This window comes from Camellia sinensis, chromosome 3, assembly GCF_055761805.1.
Source record: "Camellia sinensis isolate YWXY chromosome 3, ASM5576180v1, whole genome shotgun sequence".
Lineage (NCBI taxonomy): Eukaryota > Viridiplantae > Streptophyta > Magnoliopsida > Ericales > Theaceae > Camellia > Camellia sinensis.
In genome coordinates, this window is record NC_138963.1 from 78,198,075 (window position 1) to 78,220,000 (window position 21,926).

The following is a 21,926-nucleotide window of genomic DNA, read 5'->3' on the forward strand; positions in this document are numbered from 1 at the left end:
TTCTAAAATAAAGCTAGAAGTAATGTGATATATATGATTAGCTCTTAGTGGGTACCTGAGTAACAGAAGTATCTTGTATCGATGACAAAGACCATGCTTGATGTCGAGCTGCCATGTCAAGAGGACTAGAAGTTGTTATGGCCTAACCAAATTTGAACTAATTAATTTAATGCATTTTAATCATTTTGTACATTTTAAAAATTTAGAAAATATATTGACATTTTTTGTTTTTTCAAAAATGCCATTATAAGCTTGGAAAGTTTTTGGCTTAGTGGCATTTCTCAAAATGTTATAAAATATTTGTTAATGACATTTTTCACTTAATTGCCATAAAAAGTAACTTGCACCTACCTAATGTAGTGACATTTTTTAAAAAATGCCATTGCTACTAAAGTTTAGTGGCATTTGTTGGTAAATGTCACGAACATAATTTTTTGTGTCATTATTTTTATAAAATGTCATAAAATTAATGTGACATTTCTTTATTGAAATGCCACTAGAGCCTTGTATGTTTGTGGTTCTATGGCATTTTTCTAAAACATGTCACCAATTTTTATTGTTGCGACATTTTCTAAAAACATGTCACTAGTGGTGTGTCACTAAAGTGTAAATTTGTTGTAGTGACATTGTTGTTGTAATGAAGTGACACTTTTTTTAATTGAAATGCCACTAGAGCCTTGTATGTTTGTGACTCTGTGACATTTTTCTAAAAAATGCAACTACATATTCTTTTTCTGACATTTTTTAAGAACATGCCACTAGTATAGTGTCACTAAAATGTGTTTTTGTTGTAGTGATAAAAATAATATTGTCATATCTTTTATAAGAAAATGTATATTTTACGTTGTTTATTTTATATTTTCACAACATTTGCATTAGTTTCGGCCTATTTAATTTTACTAAAAGGGAGTTCAGTTTAATTATGTCAAAATTATGAGATTTACTATATTTTTTAAATCTTAAAAGAGATCAATGTAATTTTCCCGATTCAATATATTTATCCTATTTTATTTATTATTATTACATTAATTTAATAAAACTATCATTTTTATTATTAATAGAGTAATGACACATTATATGATAAATAAAGTATAAGGATAAATACATTTTTTTAAAATTTATTATATATTCTTATTTTACATTTGAAAAATTACATCTCAACACTTCAGGTTTTCAATTACATAACAAATATGACTTCCTTTATTAATCAATCGTTAAATTAAACTAACAGAATGTATGGTATAAGTAAATTTTTTATATATATAAAAACACCTCTATTAACTTTTATGACATTAATACACTTTGTTTTTTTATTTCTTTTTCCTGTATCACCTTTTCTAATTCATATTTTTTCTCAATTAGTAAATTCACTTTACCTAACCATCGCATCACCTTCTTTCGTTCTCAATCAACACCACCATGGCACCATCATGCATATAAACAGTTGGTGTGTCGTTGAAGAGGGGTTGGAGAGAATGGATGTAGTATAATAATTTTATTTTGATATTAAAAGATACCTAGATATATACATACACACTAGCAAACTGCATAATAATTTTATTTTGGTATTAAAAGATATCTAGATATATATAAAAAGATATCTGGATATATATATATATATATTAGCAAGCTGCACACGAAATAACGAAATAGTATAAGAATAATGATAAAAAAATATATATATATATGTAGTGTTTAGTACTCAAGTGATAAAGGCTTGTTTAGTGTTCAAGTGTTAAGGGCTTATTTTGCAAAACTCATAATCTTGGTTTTAAATTCTGTTTTCTTCTTTTTTTTAACATAAATATCAATTACAAGAGTATTTTGAAAAAACTCAAAATATGAAATACAAATGTGGCAATACCACCATTAGCCTTAACTTTATATATTAGAATAGATAAAAAGATATACATACATATTTGTTAAGTTTTGTTTAGGATGGGGAACAGAAAAAACCAAGAGCTATCAGGCAGAGCCTCTGACTGCACAAGAGATAGCAGAGAAGGGGGTACTTCATCCAAACTCCAGCAGCCGATTTAAGCCTTCCCTCAGTTGTAGAAAAAATTGTTAAAATAGATTATAAATTATAACTTAACATATTATAAATAATAACTTAACATATTATAAATTATGATTTTAATCAAAAATTATTAATTTGTTTGGTGTAACTATTAGATTATAGATTTAAGTTGCTGAATTGTGTTTGTTAAATAAACTGTGAAGTAACTTTTTCAATTAATTTTTATTTTTTGTTATTCACTACTTGTCTACATTTCTCATAATAATAACAATAATAATAATAATAATCTATAATCTATTTGGGTCTTTTTCTATTTTTAAAAAAATAAAAAATAAAAAAAATCTAAGAGTATAACTGTAAATTAATATGTCTACAACAGAAGTTGATAATCAGAAGTAAGGAGTCAGCAGTTTCTCAGACTCAGTTTTTTTGAGTTAAAATAAATTATTAGAATCAGAAGTTGTTTGAAATAAGTTTAACCAAACAGTTCAAAATAACTTTTTGAAAGTTAGAAGCTAGAAATTGGCTCAAAAAAACCTAAACAAACACCTCCAAAGTTCTGACAAAGAATATTTATAATTTTAAAATATAGATGAAAATTAGTATTTTTGACAAATTTTAAAGGGTAAATTACTGTCACAACCCAAACCTGCCCCTATAGGTTTAGCATCATAACCGGCCAGTAATTCTTGGATCATCGAAGGCCTCTGAACAGATAAGCATGTAATAAGGGGGCTAGCGGAAGCAATTATATATATATAATTGTCCAATGAGTTGTGCTGATTTATATAAAACAGAATATTTAAAAACTTTATATACAATAATCAAAAGTCAACCATGCATTATACCCACACACATTACAGTATTTTAAGTACAACCATCAAAATTAAATTAAGTCATACATATACATAAAACCAACAGAACTTGAACACAAGACACTTCGGGAACCTCCACGTGAGGCATAACGGTTGGCTGACAACGGATCACAGATCCAGACAAAAGCCTTCGGGCTTGAACTCCAGAATGCTCACCTATACATTTATATATGCAAATAGTGAGCTAAAACCCAGTGAATAACATTAAGGTAAAGAGGTTAATGAACGAAATCCGAATATATCATAAGTAGAAAACAGATCATAGCATAATCATTCTCATATTAGAACGTAATAATGGTACATCCCATAGAACACATTACAGAACGTCTTCCGACCAGAGTAATGGGTTCCGGATACCGATTAAACACATATCACCACAATGAAGTGGCTAACGAGATCTCGTAATTACTTGTATGTCATGGACCAGCATTTTCATGCCGTCCCCTATGACTTGGGACTATCTATGGATGCCATAATAGATTTCAAACTTGGGATGTTCGTTCATGTAAAACGGATATCATAACAGAAATCATAACATATCACATTTCATTTGGAACATAATTCATATAAACGTATCTTTACAATAACGTTACTTACAGTGGTTCTCGCAAACGGTTAATCAATCTTCAGACGTTGACCTACAATCACAAAAGTACATAACACAACATATCTCATTATTACACGTTCACATGGTCAACACAACTTAACTTTCATTATAGTAGTTCTTGTTCAAACTTAGCACATTGATTAAAACACACACACACTTGCAGTCTCAGAACCTGGTACATTCTTTTCTTAGTGTGTTTCTAATCCATAACATCATTATCAAAGCTGAATTAAGGCTTAAGAATGCCTAAGATGCAATGAGGATGCTAAAACATGAGTTGGAACACTTAGACAAAATTTCTGAAAATAAGGTGCCCGCTCGAGTGTAGTTTTTCTTGCTCGAGCGGACATGCAAAATGAGAGGGGTCGCTCGAGCGTGACTTCCTTCGCTCGAGCGGCCTGCAAATTTGGAAAAAGTACTGGTTGGTTGTAATCCACGCTTGAGCTACAAATCCCACGCTCGAGCGGATCGTCAACATGCAAAAGGGTTCGCTCGAGCATCCAAGTGGTCGCTCGAGCAGAGAGCTCATGACTGCAGAAAAATACTGAGAGCTCACATTCTCCGCTCGAGCGCAGGTTTCCGCGCTCGAGCGGACTGTGAAATTCTGGGTTTCCAAAAACAAAGTTCTGAGTTTCAAAATGCAATTTCAATGGCAAATTCGTACAAAGCTTGGTCATAAACTTGGAAAACTTATTCATAAACATGAATGTATGATTTTCATCAATTCTTTTTAGTCACAACCCATGAATTTACCAAAATTAGAACCAAAACTTTCATGCATGTAGAACACACAATTCTTTTCTGCAAAACTCATGAAATTAGTAAATTTGAGCTCAAAGGCTCCATGCATGAGGGAAATCCTTTTCAAAACATGGATTTAAGCTTTAAAGTATGATAAATTACACATGCATGTGCCAAACAACTCATGATAACAACATAGATGCCCAAAATCAAACTTAACATGTCAAAACTCCATGTATTCATGCATGTATGTATGAATGGTAACTCAAATCTTCATCCTAGGTTCAATATTCACAATTAAACTCATAATCTTCATGTTGGTGACTTAGGTTCACAAATTAGGGGTTGAATTCTTACCTAGGGTCTTGGTCTTGCTAAGAACGTGCACAATCTTGGTGAATTCCTTCAATTCCTCTTCAATCTCTTCCTCTCTCTCTCTAGAATGAAATCTCTCTCTCTCTCTCAAATGTTTTTCTCAGATTTTTGCATTTAGTTATGAGGGAAAATGAGCTCAAATGAGCTTAAAGGCTCACATATATAGCTAGGGTGCTAAAAATGCATTAATTAGACATAAGGCTTGCCAAACGCAACCTAACGAATCAGACTGAATCAATTTTTAATAAAACTTGCCATAAGGTTCTAAAAATTCCAAATAATATATTGGTGTAATCAGTTTCGGTTTCGGACGCCGATAAGGCTTTCAATTTACATGTTAAAGCGGAATTCCAAACAGATATTTCTATAAGTAACAGATAGAAGCCAAATATCATACAAATTACATATTAATCTCATAATTACAAATTACATATTAATCTCATAATTTATCTTATTCACTTAATTAACATCCTTAATTACCGATTAGTGGCTAATTACGGACCGGGGTTATTACAATTGCATTGTCATTCTCTGTGATTTAGTCTAATTACATCTCATCTCTTGGTATTTTAAAAATTGCATTCTCATTTCTGTGGTTAATAGTCTCATTTTATAAACCCCATACTTATATAAAAAAGCAACAACTCCTAATAAAAAAAAGAGAAAATTACGTTGAAAAAAAAAATAATAAAGCAAAGGAAAGAAAAAAAAGTAAAGCAAAAACAAGAAAAGAGAGAGTGCATGAGTTCGATATTTTCATTCTGTCTAAATAATTACAATGACAGGGAGGTTAGTGTAAGTTTCCAAACATCAGGAGTAACATTAAACTCAAATCTCGGAGGATGTAAATGTAATTTATCCTATTCTAAAAGATGCATTTATAATTTATTTAAAATATAATACTATAAAGATAGTCATTATAGCATTATTTTTTCAACTTGCCGTATCTCCAACTCTTTTGAACTATATAGTTCATTTGATTAGAAATAAAATGATGTTGGGAAGTGAATGATAGGTAAATACATATATATATATATATATATATATAGGAAGAAAAAAGAAATGAACAATTATTTTTTAAATACATTTAAATAAGATGAATTTTTGGAAAGAAAATTATTTGTTAAAAAAACTTTGTAGCTTCAAAAACAATTCTTAAACAAGCGAATATACAAGCGAATGCAACTATGGGTAAATATACAAATTGTGATAATTGTTTGTCATTGAAAAAAAAAAAATCATATATATTCTGTGTTGAATAAAAATATAAATTTAGACATTTAGAAGGGTTGTAGGATTGATTTTACTTTTTAAGACAAATGCTATCAAAGCTTTTTCAAAAAAAAATGTTTGATTTTCCTTTTTTCTCACATTTTTCATCAGTATTGTACTAATTGTGTGGATAAAAAAATTGTACCACGCTGTTGATAGTGACAAATTTACTTTTATGAGATTGGAAAATGATACTCAACGTTGAAAATGAATAGTTTGAAGTCTACACTGATGGACTTTTCTGAGATGGAAATCCTCTGGTGTGCAACGTACATTGTATATAATTTTATACAAAATTATGTAAATTTTTATAAATTTATATAAATAATTTTATAAAAAAGCATAAATAGAATATAAATTCACATAATTACATAAGTTTTAACAAACTCTCGCAAATTTATATTCAACTTTCGTAATTTTGTATAAGATTGCAAACAGTGTGCATTGCAAGTCGGAGAAATTTTCTATTTATTTACATATTAGTAGTAAACCCGTGTTATGCATAGTATATGAAAAAATTAATAAAATATTTTTATATAAAAGTAATATAAATAGTTAGATTTTTTATTTAAATTATGAAAACAAAAAAAGATTGAAACTTATAATTTAAGTTTCACAATTTTATTATAATTTATATATCAATTTTTAATTTGTCACAGTTCCAATCATATAACTTTCAACCTCTTACTAGAGTTATAAACTTGGGCAAATTCAGTCCAAGTAGCTTGATTCAAGCTTGGAATTTTTTAAAGATTGAGTAATATAATTTTTAATTCAGTGAAGTAAGTAGAGACACTAAATAATCTGGGCAAACAAAAAAAAATTTTATGTATAAATATATAAAATTATTTACTAATTTATTTTTTAATAATAAATAAGATTTATTAAAAAATTAATATTAATGAACAAAAGCAAAAACAATATTCCAACAGAATTATTTTTGATTTTTTTTTAAAATAAAAAATGCACCTTTTGGAAAGGGATCATTGAATAAGTTAATATTAAAAAAAACATACATTTTATAATGGCATAAAATAATTAAAATATGATTTTTTAGAAATTATTTTATTTTTAAAAATTGCAATAAAACATTTAAATAGAACAAAATTAAATTTCTTACAAAATAAAAGTATTTGGATTAAAAAAAAAATAAGAAGAAAATTTAACATTGTATTCACATTTGATCCCAAATTAATTCTAGATGATCAATAAATTATCACCAATAACTCTCATTTTTTTAATAAGAAAAAGATATTTCACAAATCATTACAATTTAATAGAAAAATAACATTTATTTCTATTTGTTTTAGCAAAAGTCACCTTTCAATCATTTGAGCAAAAAATAAATTTATTTTTTATTTAAATTTGTTTAATTGACAATTGAGATTAAAAATATATATATAATTAATAGGATCCACCATGTTTCGCAAATGCAAAAAAAGTCTAGATGATCGATAAGAAAAATATTTAAGACTCATAATTATACCTACAATGATGTAATATCATATATGTCAATTCTTGATTTGTTATACGCTCAATGACATGGGACCCAACATTGTTAAAATAATAAATTATCACGTTTAACTCTTATTTTTTTTATTATATATATAAAAATAAGTTTCACCATCCATCACTTTTAATAGAAAAATAATGTTTATTTTTATTTGATTTTAGCAAAAGTCATTTTTTAATTGTTTAAGGCAAAATTTTTTATTTTAATGTTTAATTGACAATTGAGATAAAAAAAAAATTTAACAGAATCCATCATGTTTGGCAAGTGTTAAAAAAATCATTCATTTTCTTAATGTTTTTGTTTTTTGTTAAATATATATATATTTGTATAAAAAAAAATTTATTGTTCAAGTCTTCATGACTTAGAGCATCTCCAACGGTGACTCAAATTTTTCACCAAATCTGAGTAAAAAATGACCCATTTCACCAACTTTGATACCACTCACTCCAACGGTTCACCTTTCACCAAATCTATCCCGGGACAACCGGGTGGTCGACCGGCCGGTTGACCGGTTAGGCAAATTTTTTTTTTTTTTTTTTGTGCGAATTGTTTGAATTTTTTTTTGAACTTTCTGAACTTTTTTCGGGACGACCGGGTGGTCGACCAGTTAGGCAAATTTTTTTTTTTTTTTTTTTTTTACGGTTTGAACTTTTTTTCCTGAACTGTTTGAATCTTTTACTGGTTGACCGGTTGGTTGACCGGTGTACCTCTTTCAACGGTCAGTAACAGTGATTTGGTAAAATCTGTGTCTCGTTCTCAGTTTGATGCTTTTTTTGCTGAAATCTCATTTTGATATCAATCTGGTGCAACGGTTGGAGCATAAAAAAGTGCCTTTTTCATCAAAATTTGAATCTGATATCAACTTTGATTCATCGTTGGAGATGGTCTTAGAAGGATATGCAAAAATTTATAAATTTAAAACAAAAAATGATGAAAAATAAAAATATAAACTTTAATAGTAATTAATAATTTTAACACGTGTGTTTAATAACATATTATGTTTAGATCAATAATATTATGATAGATGTGAATATTAGTCTCATTTTAATTGTAGTAACATAATTTAAATTTAAAATTTTATTTTATAATTCAATAAAGGATGCATAAATTAAGGAATAAATATGAATCTCATTTAAAAAAAAAAATCTAAATTTAAATTTTATTTTACAAATATAAAATTAATTTATAAACCAATCATATTGTGACACATGTTAACAAAAATTAAACAAAATTTAAAAAATGAAAAAAAAGAATTACAACTTTCAATCTTAATAAGATGACAATGTTTTATAATTATAATAATATATAGATAGATAAATACTTGACTGAAAAATATTTTTTATCTAGAGTTTCTCTCCGAATTGAATTATCCCCAAAGGCATTTTTTACCGAACTTAAGACATAAATTTTTTGGGCTAAAATAGTGACAAAATAGGTTAAAAAGTTAATAAGACAAAATGTTACATCCAAATCATAATCATTTCATTTTTTTTCGCACAATATTCAAAAAAACTAAAAAATCTATCCAAAACGAACTAAAAAAACTCAAGTTAAAATAATTAAAAAGTTAAAAAACTAATCCACATCATAAACAAAAACTTAAATGGTTTCCTCATCCCTCTAGACTTACATAAGCTAAGACTTACATAGTGTGATGGGATTTAAATGGTTTCCTTATACCTCTAGAATTACGCAAGTTAGGAATTATATTTTGATCGGATTTAACAACGGTTAAGACTTCACGTTGTGGCATGTAGCACCTTTGACTATATGATCAGGCTACATCGTACCATCTTTAGGTGAAGACCCTCATGGCCAAACTTTTAAAATACAATTCCACAATAATCAAACGGAGCATAATGAAATGAGTTTGGAGACTTTTTAGCAAGGTAGAGTCAAATTTAGGTTGAAAACAGAAATCCTAATTGGATTCGGTGGAGAGGATGATAATTCTGATCCACCTTCTTTATATTATTACAAAAATATTCATACTTTAGCATGATCATATAAAATAATATTAAATTTATTATTATTATTTTTTATTTCCATCTTGTTTATATAGTGCACATCAACGTCTACAAACAAACAATGAACAAAACAGAACAACTTTCAAATTTACTTTTTTTTGAACTTTTACTACTGATTGGTCACCTTTTAAAATTCTATAACAAGATTATAGTGGTTAAACAAGGTTACATTAGGGGGGTAGGGAATGAATCCCATTGACAAAAAAAAACCTCTATTTTTTATGTCTATTATAATAGGCATGAGACAATTATTGAGTAGAAAGCCAAAAAAAATTAGGACCCTAAAAAAGAAAGGGAGTTTTCTTAAGTGTGCAAGTGCACACCATGTGCCACTTACACAAAAAGTGTAAGTGTAAGGTGTAAGTATAAGTATAAGGTGTAAGTGTAAGGTGTAAGTGTAAGGTGTAAGTGGGTTGCATATGGTGTGCAACCTCAAAAAATATGTAAGTGTAAGGTTTAATTTTTTACAAAAGATGTAAGTGTAAGGTGTAAGTTTAAGGTATAAGGTGTAAGGTGTAAGTTGCACACCATAACCAAACCCAAAAGAAAGATAAAAAGGAATGGGTCCAGTTGGTGGAGAAAATTTACCCCCTTAATTGATTACTGTTTGGCTTTATGTTAAAAAAAAAAACAAAAGAAAAAAAAAAAAAAAAAAAGGAAAGAAAAATACTGTATGACATGCATTTTGACTGGATGAATATGAATATATGAATCAACAACCACCCACACTACCCCCAACAGCAAAAGATTCCATCTTAGCTGTAAACTCCACTTTTCTATAGTCCCCTTCAAAAAATCTTACCATTACTACTAGTACTCCTAGTATTCCTTAGCCTCCGTTTGGGAAGTGGGTTGGTTTTTTGGTTTTTTGGTTTTTTTGGCTATTTTAGCCTGGGCTTAAAAGCTTGGTTTGGGAAGGGTTTTTTGACTTTTTGGCTTTTTTGAGTTTTTTTGTGAGAGAAGAATGTAATGATTATGGATTGGATGTGATGTTTTGTTTGTTATGACTAAAATAACCTATTTTATTTTTTGTGGCTAAAATAGTCAAAAAAGCCCAAACCATGGCTTCCCAAACGAAGCCTTAATCTATATCTGCATGTAGGAGAATGGATAAAAAATTATAAATACATAGAAATGTAAATGTATGAAAGGACGTAGAAATGTGAGTGTTATTTACACCACGTCATATATTGGTGATTTTTTTTACTTTCTTCCATCTATATGTAATTTCCCTAATCTATTCTTTCTCTCTCTCAAATTGTTTTTCAGCATCAAGTTTCAACCTTTTACACTCTTGTGTGCTTCTTGTCTTGTGAAAGTGCAAACTCTCTCTCTCTCTGACATGTGTGAAAACAGTCCCACAAAGCAAACTACCCACCCACCACTGCTACTACATGTAGTCCACACTCACTCACTCACTCTCTCTCTCTCTCTCTCTCTAAATCCCAACATCACAATGCCCACCTTCTTCCTCCTCCTCCTCCTCCTCTTATCCACCGCCACCGCCATTGCCACCCACAACCGCCGTGCACTCCACCAACCCTTCTTCCCACAAGAATCAAAATCCCCAACTCAGCCACCATCTCCTCAACCCCAAACCCCTACTAAATACCCATTTTCCACTACTACCCCTAACCAACAGCCTTTTTTCCCATCCGTACCCACCGGACCGTCACCGCCGTCTCCGCCGTCTCCCCCCTCCTTCGCCTCCTTCCCCGCCAACATCTCCTCCCTCATCCTCCCCCAACCCTCCAAACCCAAACCCGTCTCTTCCAAACTCGTCGCCGTCGCCGTCGCTCTCTTCCTCTCCGCCGTCTCCCTCACCGCCATTGCCTCATTCCTCTACATTCGCCGCCGTAGACGGCGGAGCTTCAGCGATAGCAAGACGCATAGATCGGATAGCAGTGTCGGAGTGTGTCAACCCAATGGGCTTCCAAGGCCAAGAAGATCGCCTCCGACTAGCTCCGAGTTTCTCTATCTCGGCAATATAGTCAATTCTCATGGCGGAGTCGATGCTAATGTTGCTCCAAGAAGTGGTGTTGGTGGTGGTGGCGGCGGAGACACAAATTTGAGGAAATTGGACTCGCCGGAGCTCCACCCATTGCCGCCGCTTGGACAGCAGAGTTTCCGGCGGAATTATGAAAATGCAGATGTGGGTTCTGAAGATGAAGAGTTTTACTCTCCGAGAGGGTCTTCTGGCGGCCATGAGAGCTCCATCGACACCGGATCGGCATCCAGAAGAACATTCGCCGCTGTAACAGCGGCGGAGAATTTCGATGCCAGGAGTAGTGAAGAATCGAGTTCGTCTCTGTATTCATCATCCAATTCTGGTTCGCCGACTCGATCAGCATCGATTAGTATTTCTCCAAGTTTAAGTCCAAGAAAGCCCATATCGCCGGAATTAATGGCGGTTCCGGCTGCTCCTCCTCCGCCACCGCCACCGCCACCACCACCACCACCGCCACCGCCGCCGCCGCCGTTGCCTTTTACGACCCAATTGGCTAATCTGAAGAGTTCTCCGTCACCGTCACCGTCACCGTCACCGCCTTCTTCGTCTTCGCCGGAAAGAGTTTCGGAGAAAAGCATAGATTCATCACCGAGAATATCAAATGTTGAGTCTCCGGCGAGAATTACCTACTTTGTTTCGTACAAATTGGCTGATGAGAAGAGTTCTCAATCACCATCATCACTGTCTTCACCAGAAAGATCTCTGGATCAAATCCAAGATTCATCACCCAGAATATCCAATGTTTCGAATCGAAACGCTGAGCCTTTGAAGCAATTGGATTATAAGAAGAATTCTAGATCCCCATCACTGTCTTCATTTTCCTCACCAGAAAGACGTCTGGAGAAAATCCCAGATTCATCACCCAGAATATCCAATGTTTCCAATCAAAAATCTGAAACTACCACTACCATTTTGAATCAGTTGGCTTACAAGAAGAATTCTAGATCCCCATCACTGTCTTCGTTGCCCTCCCCGGAAAGATCTTCGGAGAAAACCCAAGATTCGCCAGCTAGAATATCAGATGTTTCCAACCCATATCCGGAAACATTTCAGAACTCCGTGCCGGTGTCTGTTGCACCACCGCCACCACCTCCGCCGCCGCCGCCACGACATTGGGAAAGTCCAGTTTCTCCTCCAATTTGCCAGCCAATTGTGAAACCACCCGTTCTAGTAACTCCTTCAAGACCTGTTGTTATTCCTAGTCCTAGTCCAACATTGATATCTCCGATTGAATTGCCTTCTAGTTCAGAAAATGCAGAGAAGAATGAGGAAACTCCGAAACCCAAGTTGAAGCCATTGCACTGGGATAAAGTTAGAGCAAGCTCTGATCGTGAGATGGTTTGGGATCAGATAAAATCAAGCTCCTTCAAGTATGATCACGAGTTTAATCTTGATCAGTAGTTTTGTTTTTGCTATTTTTGTTTCTATTTTTCAATTGTTTGGAATTTGGGTTTTTGGTTGCAGATTGAATGAGGAGATGATTGAATCATTGTTTATTGTGAATGCATCAAACTCGAATCCTAAGGAACCAACTCGACGCCCCATTCTTCCCTCACCAATGCAGGAGAATCGGGTGCTTGATCCGAAGAAGGCGCAAAACATTGCAATTTCACTAAGGGCACTGAATGTAACCATTGAAGAAGTTTGTGAAGCTCTTTTAGAAGGTACCTTCTCTTTCTCTGTTTTTAGTTCTATCTTGCCGCATTTCTCTCTTTTTTCTGCAAATACTTCATTACTATGTACACTGTACATACCAATGTATCTATAGATGCAAAATCGATCACATAACCAATCACAGAACATCATTAAAGAGGTTGCTCCACTTACATTGCTCTGCCTGTATTTTCTGTGATTGGTTATATGGCCGTAGAATTATTGTGTAAATGGAGCAACCTCTTTGGTGGCTGACGTCACCATCTAATGTATAACCACCATTATTTTTCATGATTGATTCTGTCTCCGTAGAATTATTGTGTATGAACTCTCATGGACTCGTTATCTGTTAATAGCAATTTTATGTATATTTAACTGTTTGCAATTAACATGTTTTGCTAAGTGGAATATTTTTGCGCCTGTATATAGGGAGTGCGGAAGCTCTTGGAACCGATCTTCTTGAAAGTTTATTGAAGATGGCTCCAACCAAGGATGAGGAATATAGGCTGAGAGACTACAAAGATGATTCACCATTGAAACTTGGACCTGCCGAGAGATTTCTCAAGGCAGTGCTTGATATTCCTTATGCATTTAGAAGAGTGGACGCAATGCTCTACATATCTAATTTTGAGTCGGAGGTCGAATACCTCAAAAAGTCATTTGATACTCTGGAGGTAAATCAATCACTTAAACACTAGCTTTTTAGCTGTTGTTACTCTATCTACATTTACTTAGGATGCTTGGGAATTGTTGAAAGTTGACATTTGGCAGAAAATATACTTTGCCCATTCATCTTTCATCCACAACTTTTCGTCCTTAATTTTTTGAATCAATTACTTCAACATTAGTTTTTAGCCACCATTACTGTTTTTTACATTTATCTTGGGTGCTTAAAGTTCTGTCCTTGCTAGTTAAATCATCCGCTCCTCAAAATTTTCTTGCCATGCATTTTTTGTTCACAATTTTTTTGTTTGTTTGTTGATACTATCATATCTTGAGTTTCCTGGTTCACAAAGTGAATGTTTCGGCAACCAAGTAGGTCCATTGGTGGTGTCATTATCAAGTGGATATTGATATGAAGATAATATTTACACCTTGTTGGGAATTAACGTATCTCTAGATCTCCTCGTGTGTTCTCTACAAGTCTGCCTAATGCGTGTGTGTTCTGTCTCTTGCAGAAAGCTTATGTTTCGTTGCTTGGTGAAGCAAAGTTGTTGAGTTGTTTCCCTCTGTAGAATTTTTAGTCCAAGTTTCTATTCAATTAAAAGTTTTTAATTAATTTTACAGGTCGCCTGTGAAGAACTGAGGAACAGCAGGATGTTTTTGAAGCTTCTAGAAGCTGTGTTGAAGACTGGGAACCGCATGAATGTCGGAACAAACCGTGGCGATGCCCATGCCTTCAAGCTCGACACTCTCCTCAAGCTTGTTGACGTCAAGGCTGCTGATGGAAAAACCACACTCTTACATTTCGTTGTACAGGAAATAATAAGAAGCGAAGGAGCTCGTCTTTCTGGTGGCAACGAATGTCCACCAAAGCCCATCAATGACGATGCCAAGTGTAGGAAGCTCGGCCTACAAGTTGTTTCTGGTCTCAGTTCGGAGCTCACAAGTGTCAAAAAATCCGCTGCCATGGACTCAGACGTGCTTAGCAATGATGTAAGGAAGCTTTTTAAAGGAATTGGGAACATTGCAGAGGTTGTAAGATTAATTCAAGCCACGGGGTCAGAGGAAAAATTTGCAGAGTCAATGAACCGGTTCACGAAAATGGCAGAGGAAGAGATTATAAGGATTCAAGCCCAAGAGAGCGTTGCGCTTTCACTAGTGAAGGAGATAACTGAGTACTTCCATGGAAACTCGGCCAAGGAAGAAGCTCACCCGTTTAGAATTTTCATGGTGGTGAGGGATTTCTTGACAATTCTTGATCGGGTTTGCAAGGAAGTTGGGATGATCAATGAGCGAACTATCGTCAGTTCTGCCCACAAATTCCCGGTTCCAGTGAATCCAATGTTGCAGTCAGTTACGAGTGGATTCCCAGGAAGGCGGCCATGTAGTTCCTCTGATGATGAAAGCTCATCTTCTTAGTGCTTGTTTCTCATATCAAGTGACATTTTTGTTGCTTTGAAGCCAAATTGACTGTAATCATCCATGGATTGGCTGGGTAAAGAGGAGAGCTTATATGAGATGGTGGGCTGGCAGCTTTTAGATCTGTAATTTTTGTTTTTTGTTTTTTTGTTTCTGTTTTTATATAGATCCATGTAAAAGATTTTGGAAATTGTTTAATAATCTTATAGATATATATATATATATATATACAAAGGTTTAGTTGGGAAGAATAAGAGAGTCAGGCCAGGGATAGATGGTGTGTTTGGTTTCACCTGTAAAAAAGCATATCAGATTAATGCATACATATATATAGATTCTTGGTATATGGTGAGAATTTGTGATGCTCTTCCTGTTCTTTAATTTCCTTTTTGTTTTCATATGCTTTCCCACTTCTAAATATCTGGCAAAGATGCTACTATCAGATTTATCATGAAACACGTTCAATTCTGTTAATCAGTGTTAATGTTCTACACTAGCACTGAAAATAACAAAGCACATACAGATGCAGAGTAAGGTATCTTTCAGAGTTGATCCAATTTGGCACTGGATTTTCTATTTTTGAAAGGATAAATTTCATTTTACCCTTTGCAGTTGGTTCACGTGCTCATAGCACCTGTCATTTACAAATAAATTCCTTGTGGTTTTTTAACTAAGGTCTCGTTGCGGAACAGACTTTTTAACTTTTTATGAAAAGATGTACAAAAAGTAGAGAGAAAATGAAATCTTTGATTTTTTGGTATGGTTTGTTGGCTTTTTGATTTTTTTAGTGACTTTTTAGTTTTTTGCTAAAAAAATCACTTGCCAAACGAGGCTTAAATTATAATTTCAAATCCATTAACAGCTCAAGTAAAAAGATTAAATTGTCCTTGTACGTAAGTAACTTTATTGTACAAACTGTATGGACAATTTGCACTATTTTTTTGAGATGCAAAATTCACTTTTAACTCCTGCGTTTATTCTATGTGTGGTTTATCTCTGGATATTTAGAAATGAGCATATACTTTTTTATTATTGACATGTTTCACACTAGTTATTAATTTTGATTGACATGTGTTTCACACTGGTTATTAGTTTGGATGGAATGTTTGACGGTGTATACTTTAGTCAACAAATCATATGAGAGTTTTCTAGTTATTAGATGACAGGACAGTAAACTGCATATATGGAGTAAGTCATAAGGGAAGATTAAGTGAAATTTGGCCTTCTTAAAATCCTATGTATTACTAGTTGTACGACCATGCATTGAAATATTTGTGTTTCAAGATTCTCACTACATTGTTTAGTTAAGAGTATATTGTAAACACGAAAACAGATTTTGGAGACAAAAACCCTTGGCCAACCACTTGATATCGCGATATGGGTTACAACAACCAAGGGCCTGCTTGCAGGGTCGGCCCTAGACATAGGCTCACCAAGCCATGGCTTAAGGCCCCTCAAAATAGACCCAAAAAAGGGCTCCCTCCTATTATAGTTTAGTGTAATATATTAGGTATGTTTTAAGTTCAAAAAAATAAAAATAAAGAAGGCCCAAACTAACTTAAAATAAATTGATCCATTAAAAAATTAAAATGCCCATTCTCTCTCCTAATCTAATCCCTAACCCTAACTCTTAATTCAATTTTCTCAAAAATTTGAGAGAAGTGACACAACAAAGTACTAACAAATTTCTAAAAAATTCAGAGCAAGTATGATTCATTTATTTGCTTCTAAAAATGCAAGAAGAGTGAGGATCAAGTGATACTTATTAGTTGTTGTAATGTAATGCTAAATATTTTTTGTAATTTTGACACAAATCTTTTGTCCTTGACCTTCAAAAAAAAATTTGTTGAATAAAAAAAAAATGTAAAGGGCCCCAAATGATCTAATGATATTTATTAGTTGATTATCGGTTTGGGCTTCGGAAATCTTAGGGCCAGGCCTACTTGCTTGGTGAGATTCTTATAAGCTGAAAGCTAATAAGTAGAAGTTAAAAATATTCCTCCCTTAACTTTTCAATTATTAAGTTTTTATCTATTTAAATTATTTTTGCGTCATATGCTTTGCAAACAGGCACAATCTTAGTGAAAATGTGTGAGGTTTATGGTGGTTGATGGTGAATAAAGCTTTCTTTCCACCTAAAAATATGCTCTTGGTAAGCTTTTCTTTGTGTTTTTACCCTTAAATTGTCATGAAAGGGTGAAACATTCATTATATCATTTTAAGGTACATGATTTGTATCAGTAACATGGACGGCAAATTATCAAACTACCAAATCAGTAATCATAAGAATATATGAAAGGCTATTACGCTGCTACAAAAATGATAGATTTTTTAGGGGCCATAATAATAATAATAATAATAATAATAATAATAATGGTTGCCTTTTACTTTTATTGACCATTTGGTTTTGAAATGATAGAAGCATAAGGGGCACAATATGATGGAAGGAAGGTGAGAGAGAATACTCTCACTCTAACATAGAAAAGGCATAAGATTCTTCCCATAAAGAAAGTGAAAATGATAAAAGAACAAAGTTAAAAAACACTTTCACTAGAAGAAGGGTTTAGACTGGAGTTAGAATAATATTTGACATTAATCACATGCTTGTACATAATTTTTGCACCACAAACATTTATACTTTGTTTGGAACTTAGCTTAGTCGAGAGAATTTAAAAAAGGGAAAAAGTTAAAAAATTTAAGATCCAAATACACCATTAATCTTGCACGATATTATCTGTTTCAGTTCCAAAAGTGGCTAGCTAGCTCAATTAGTAAAGTTGCATGGTGATCATTTTCGGTATCGAATTCTGCCTTTTTTTCTAGGTAGCAAGTGTCATGGGTAAGGAGAGGGCTATCTTTGTTGTGATCATAACAAGACGACAAAAAAGGAAAAGGAAAAGAAAAAGAAAATTTGCTGTGCTTCAATTCCTCTAAAAATGTAGAAAATAGACCCATGAGTTTATGGCAACACCAGAACAAACTTCTTGTAATCAGAAGCACAATGCAGGGCCATTTAACAGGTTGACACTAATTGTGACCGGAGAAGAGGGTCCCGAAAATGATCGATGGAGTGGTGGGGAAGACAAACTACTCATCAATTCAGTTTCAACAGTGTCAAACCAATGAAACCACCATCATAAATTTGGAGCTGCTTCTGAAAACATGATGTAATAGTCAAAATTAAGAGGAGAATACCGCTTAATAGATCTCTGAAACTTTTTAACTCCACAATATAAGAACAGTAATCCACTTGTACAATTGATCAAGTCAAAAGGAACAACAATATTTACCAACTACATTGTTTTGTGACCATCAAATACCTTTAAACCCAATAGAAGGGATACGATGCTTTATTTGTTGATATTTTTGGTTAACTGCAACGACTCAGCATCCATGCGCTCCAGAACCCTTCGTGCTTCCTCCTCTGTAGCTGGAACCACCTTCCGAATCCTAAATTCATTCTTCATGGCATTTACCTCTGGGTGGACCGTGAATGAGAAGTAGAATGTATTTGACACCTACTCCAAGCGTGCACCAACAAAGATAGAGGTTATGCAATGAAAATTTTCAACTTATGACATTTAACATTTTTTGGGTATTATAAGTTCCTAAAATAGTATGACCTCCCAAAGTAAAGATGGAACACTATTAGTGGAACATACCTCACTAGACCGGAGCTCAGGCCTTGTAACATGGGCGACGACCTCAACATTAATCAGAGGCTGATCGGTGGTCTCAAGTTCAGTGTACAAGACACATGATGTTAAGCGCAAGAGATCTCCAACATCCACCTGTCCAACCAAGAAATATGGAATTTTATTCCTATAAATGCTTTAAATGTAGAGAGTACCCTATATATCTTATGACAATTATAGCTATTTTAACAAAGTGATTCGCAATTTGACAACAATGGGTATGACTAGGATACAATGAAAAATTAATTAAAATTTTTAGTATTGCATTATACATGAGTTCAAAGAATAATGACAAACCATTATTTAGGAATTAAATATTAGTTTAAGAGTCAATAATCAAGTTATTTTTTTTCAATGGATATGTTAATTTGATAAAATCTAAAAAAGCAGAGTATTACTTTAATCTTGCTAGTTTCTTCTAAAAATCGATTATTTATTTATTTATTTATTCTAACAATTATAGTTTAATACTATGCAAAACTATTACAATATTAATTTCATAATAGTTTGGATACATGATCTATAATGTTTGAAAAGTATCCAATACTTCTCAAAATTAACATCAAGTATTCATATATATATCCGCAACTATTTGAAGAGTAGGTATTTGATACGGGTACGATAGAAGACTATCTAAAAAAAAAAATAGATGGAATAACATATTGAATACTGATACAGATACAATTCCCTTTTAGAAGTATCCGTGCTTCATAAGTGGTGACACTACTTTTCCCGTTTAAAGGTTTAGAAAGTTTTAGGCCTTCCATTTGAAAGAACTACATCCAAAAAAAGAAAGATATGAGGTTTATACTTACAGGTTTCAAGAAATCAACATGATCAACTTCTAGAAAGCAAGGCATCATGCCAGCGAAAACATAAGCTGTTGAGAAAGCCAATTCAAATGCCCGGTGCATCAAAAACCCTCCAAAGATCCGACCATGGATGTTTCTTTGCTGTGGATGGCAGATCAAAGAGTTCTCAAGGCGTGTATCCCTAAGAAGGATGGTGTTTCTATCTGCCAAGGCCGGCATGTCACAGAAAATGCGTCCCTCAGCCAATAAAGATTTAAGCCTATCTACTTCCCCATTCTCAATCTCCTTCCTGTCATCACCTCTCTTCCTTTTTTTCAGTTTCCTTGCTTCTGCTTCTTCATACAGCAACTTTTCTTGTTCAGTTTCAGGAGAGAGTCGGTTCACTGGAGCAGCTTTCCCTGTCTTAGAGTCACGGGCAACAAATATAAAGTTGGCTGTAAGAGCTATGGATTCCAAAGCGTCAGAGCTCTCTTCTGCAAAACAAATTTCCTATATGAATGACTCAAGGTAATGAATTATAGCAGTCCCGAATTTAACTTAATGGCAATAGCCCTACAATTGACGAAATTTTGTTGAGAGAAATGATCTACATATTGTTATCATAAACTTGTGATGATTCATACAACATAGTTCCTAAAGAGATAATATTAGCAGGCTTTCAAAAGGATGGGAAATATGATTAAAAAAATGTGAAAAAGAAAAAGGCAATATGATACAACTGATGAGACACAGTTTCTAACCAAGATTGACTCAAATATGAAGTCAATGTGGGCAGTTGGTGATGAGTGGGATCGTTGTGGAGCCCTCTTGGAAGTTATGATAGGCAAGCAGGCACGAGACCAACAGAGGGAGAAGGGGAGAGAGCTGAGGCAGCCTGAGAGAGAGAGAGAGAGAGAGAGAGTGAGAGAGAATAGAACTTCTAAGTTTGCCGGAGAAGGTGGTTGGTTGCTGTTACATTGCATGCATGGAGGTAAAGACCTTATAGTCAAAATTTCATTTAAAGGTGTTGTCTCAGTTAACGTACAAACATAAATATTACAAAAAAATTTTGGAAACATACATAAGTGAAAGGACAAAAAATTTAGAAACATACAGAAATGTTTGGAAACGGAAACTAAAGCCTCTATAACTAATTGAATATGTCTGAATTTTTCTTGTTGTGGAGATCTCTCTCTAAGACCAGTTAGGATGCAATTCCCTCAAGGGAGAGACACCTTCATGAACCCTCAACCCTAGCCACCAAGCCATAAGACCCTAGAGATCCTATGCTTAGTCACCGAGTTTGCTGATAAGGGAAACTTCCCGGCTCGCAAATCACAGTTTGACAAATTTTGACTAAGGCTTGTGTTAAAAAAACCTACCAAAACCTACCACTACACCTACTCCACCCACTCCACCTACTACCAAAACCTACCACTACACCTACTCCACCCACTTCACCTACTCCACCTACTACATACCTACCTCCTCTAATCTTCTATATATAGGACTCATTGTAAACATAAATTGACAATCAATTAATAATACAATCAATATCTATACAATTCTCTATTTCTCTTTACATTATATTTCTACATGGTATCAGAGCAAGTTTAGAACTTAGTATTTTCGCTTCACCGGCGGGTGGCAACCTCACCTTAGCCGCCCGCCAGACCTCAACCTATTCCGCTGTCATCTCTATCAATACATATAGCTTCCAGTTCGCCGCCACCAGAGGCGACTTCTCTACATACAAAGATCAACCACTCTCATCTCTTTCTAGCTGGGTCTCTCTTCTCTTGCTTCAAGGGCATCTACTTCCTCATTCGACAGAATATCAACAATGGGTTCATAGACATCCCATTCCCTTCTCTTCCGAATGGCACTGGATTTGTTACCAAATAACTTCATCAAGTCTACTGCAGTTCCACCTGCCTTACTGGCTGAGAATTGTTCAGCCCCTCTGCGACCCTTCTTGTTTATTCTAGTTTCCCTTGTTGAAGCTACACTTTGGATTGCAATCTCATATAGTTGTTCCCTAATTGCAACAGCAATTGCAGGTCCGACTTCAGGGTCTTCAATACCCAAATCTCTGCAGAAGGTTCTTGCAAATTCTTCTGGATCACTCTCAAAGTTGTTCAAGTCCCACAAAAACTGGTCCTTTATTAGCAATCTGTGTAACAAATGCTGGAGGAAGCTTTAAGTCTTTAACTGTCCTCCTTGCAAATACTACCACCTCTGAATCTGGATCAGAAGGGTTCCAGGTA

General features: G+C 33.8%; 2 protein-coding genes and 1 pseudogene across 3 annotated transcripts in view; 1 reads left to right on the top strand and 2 right to left on the bottom strand.

Annotated features, from left to right (window-relative positions):
• Positions 1-10,518: 10,518 nt before the first annotated feature.
• On the top strand, positions 10,519-15,517 carry LOC114303463 (formin-like protein 1). Its single transcript, XM_028248591.2, has 4 exons — positions 10,519-12,808; positions 12,903-13,102; positions 13,521-13,765; positions 14,379-15,517. Exons 1-4 carry the CDS (start codon positions 10,575-10,577, stop codon positions 15,171-15,173), a joined length of 3,474 nt encoding a protein of 1,157 aa, XP_028104392.2. The 5' UTR covers positions 10,519-10,574; the 3' UTR covers positions 15,174-15,517.
• Positions 15,518-18,341: 2,824 nt separating this feature from the next.
• LOC114303452 (Thioesterase/thiol ester dehydrase-isomerase superfamily protein) overlaps positions 18,342-21,926 on the bottom strand; it is a 26,742-nt gene continuing 23,157 nt past the window's right edge. The window contains exons 3-6 of one of the 2 annotated variants that reach the window (XM_028248581.2): positions 20,421-20,554; positions 19,684-20,169; positions 18,836-18,964; positions 18,342-18,691 (exon numbers count right to left, since the gene is read on the bottom strand). In XM_028248581.2, the coding sequence (XP_028104382.2) occupies positions 18,524-18,691; positions 18,836-18,964; positions 19,684-20,169; positions 20,421-20,554 (917 nt within the window). In that variant the 3' untranslated portion in view covers positions 18,342-18,523. The remainder of the gene's footprint in view (positions 18,692-18,835; positions 18,965-19,683; positions 20,170-20,420; positions 20,555-21,926) is intronic. The other variant, XM_028248582.2, reaches the window with a different exon arrangement.
• The window catches only part of LOC145822627 (chromatin structure-remodeling complex protein BSH pseudogene), a 736-nt pseudogene continuing 155 nt past the window's right edge, over positions 21,346-21,926 (bottom strand).

Excerpts from the sequence above, each read along its gene's own strand:
- LOC114303463 (XM_028248591.2), top strand. The coding sequence starts at position 10,575 with ATGAAAGGACGTAGAAATGTGAGTGTTATTTACACCACGTCATATATT. Across the intron at positions 12,809-12,902 it reads ATAAAATCAAGCTCCTTCAA|ATTGAATGAGGAGATGATTG; the intron begins GTATGATCACGA and ends TTTTGGTTGCAG. Across the intron at positions 13,103-13,520 it reads TTGTGAAGCTCTTTTAGAAG|GGAGTGCGGAAGCTCTTGGA; the intron begins GTACCTTCTCTT and ends GCCTGTATATAG.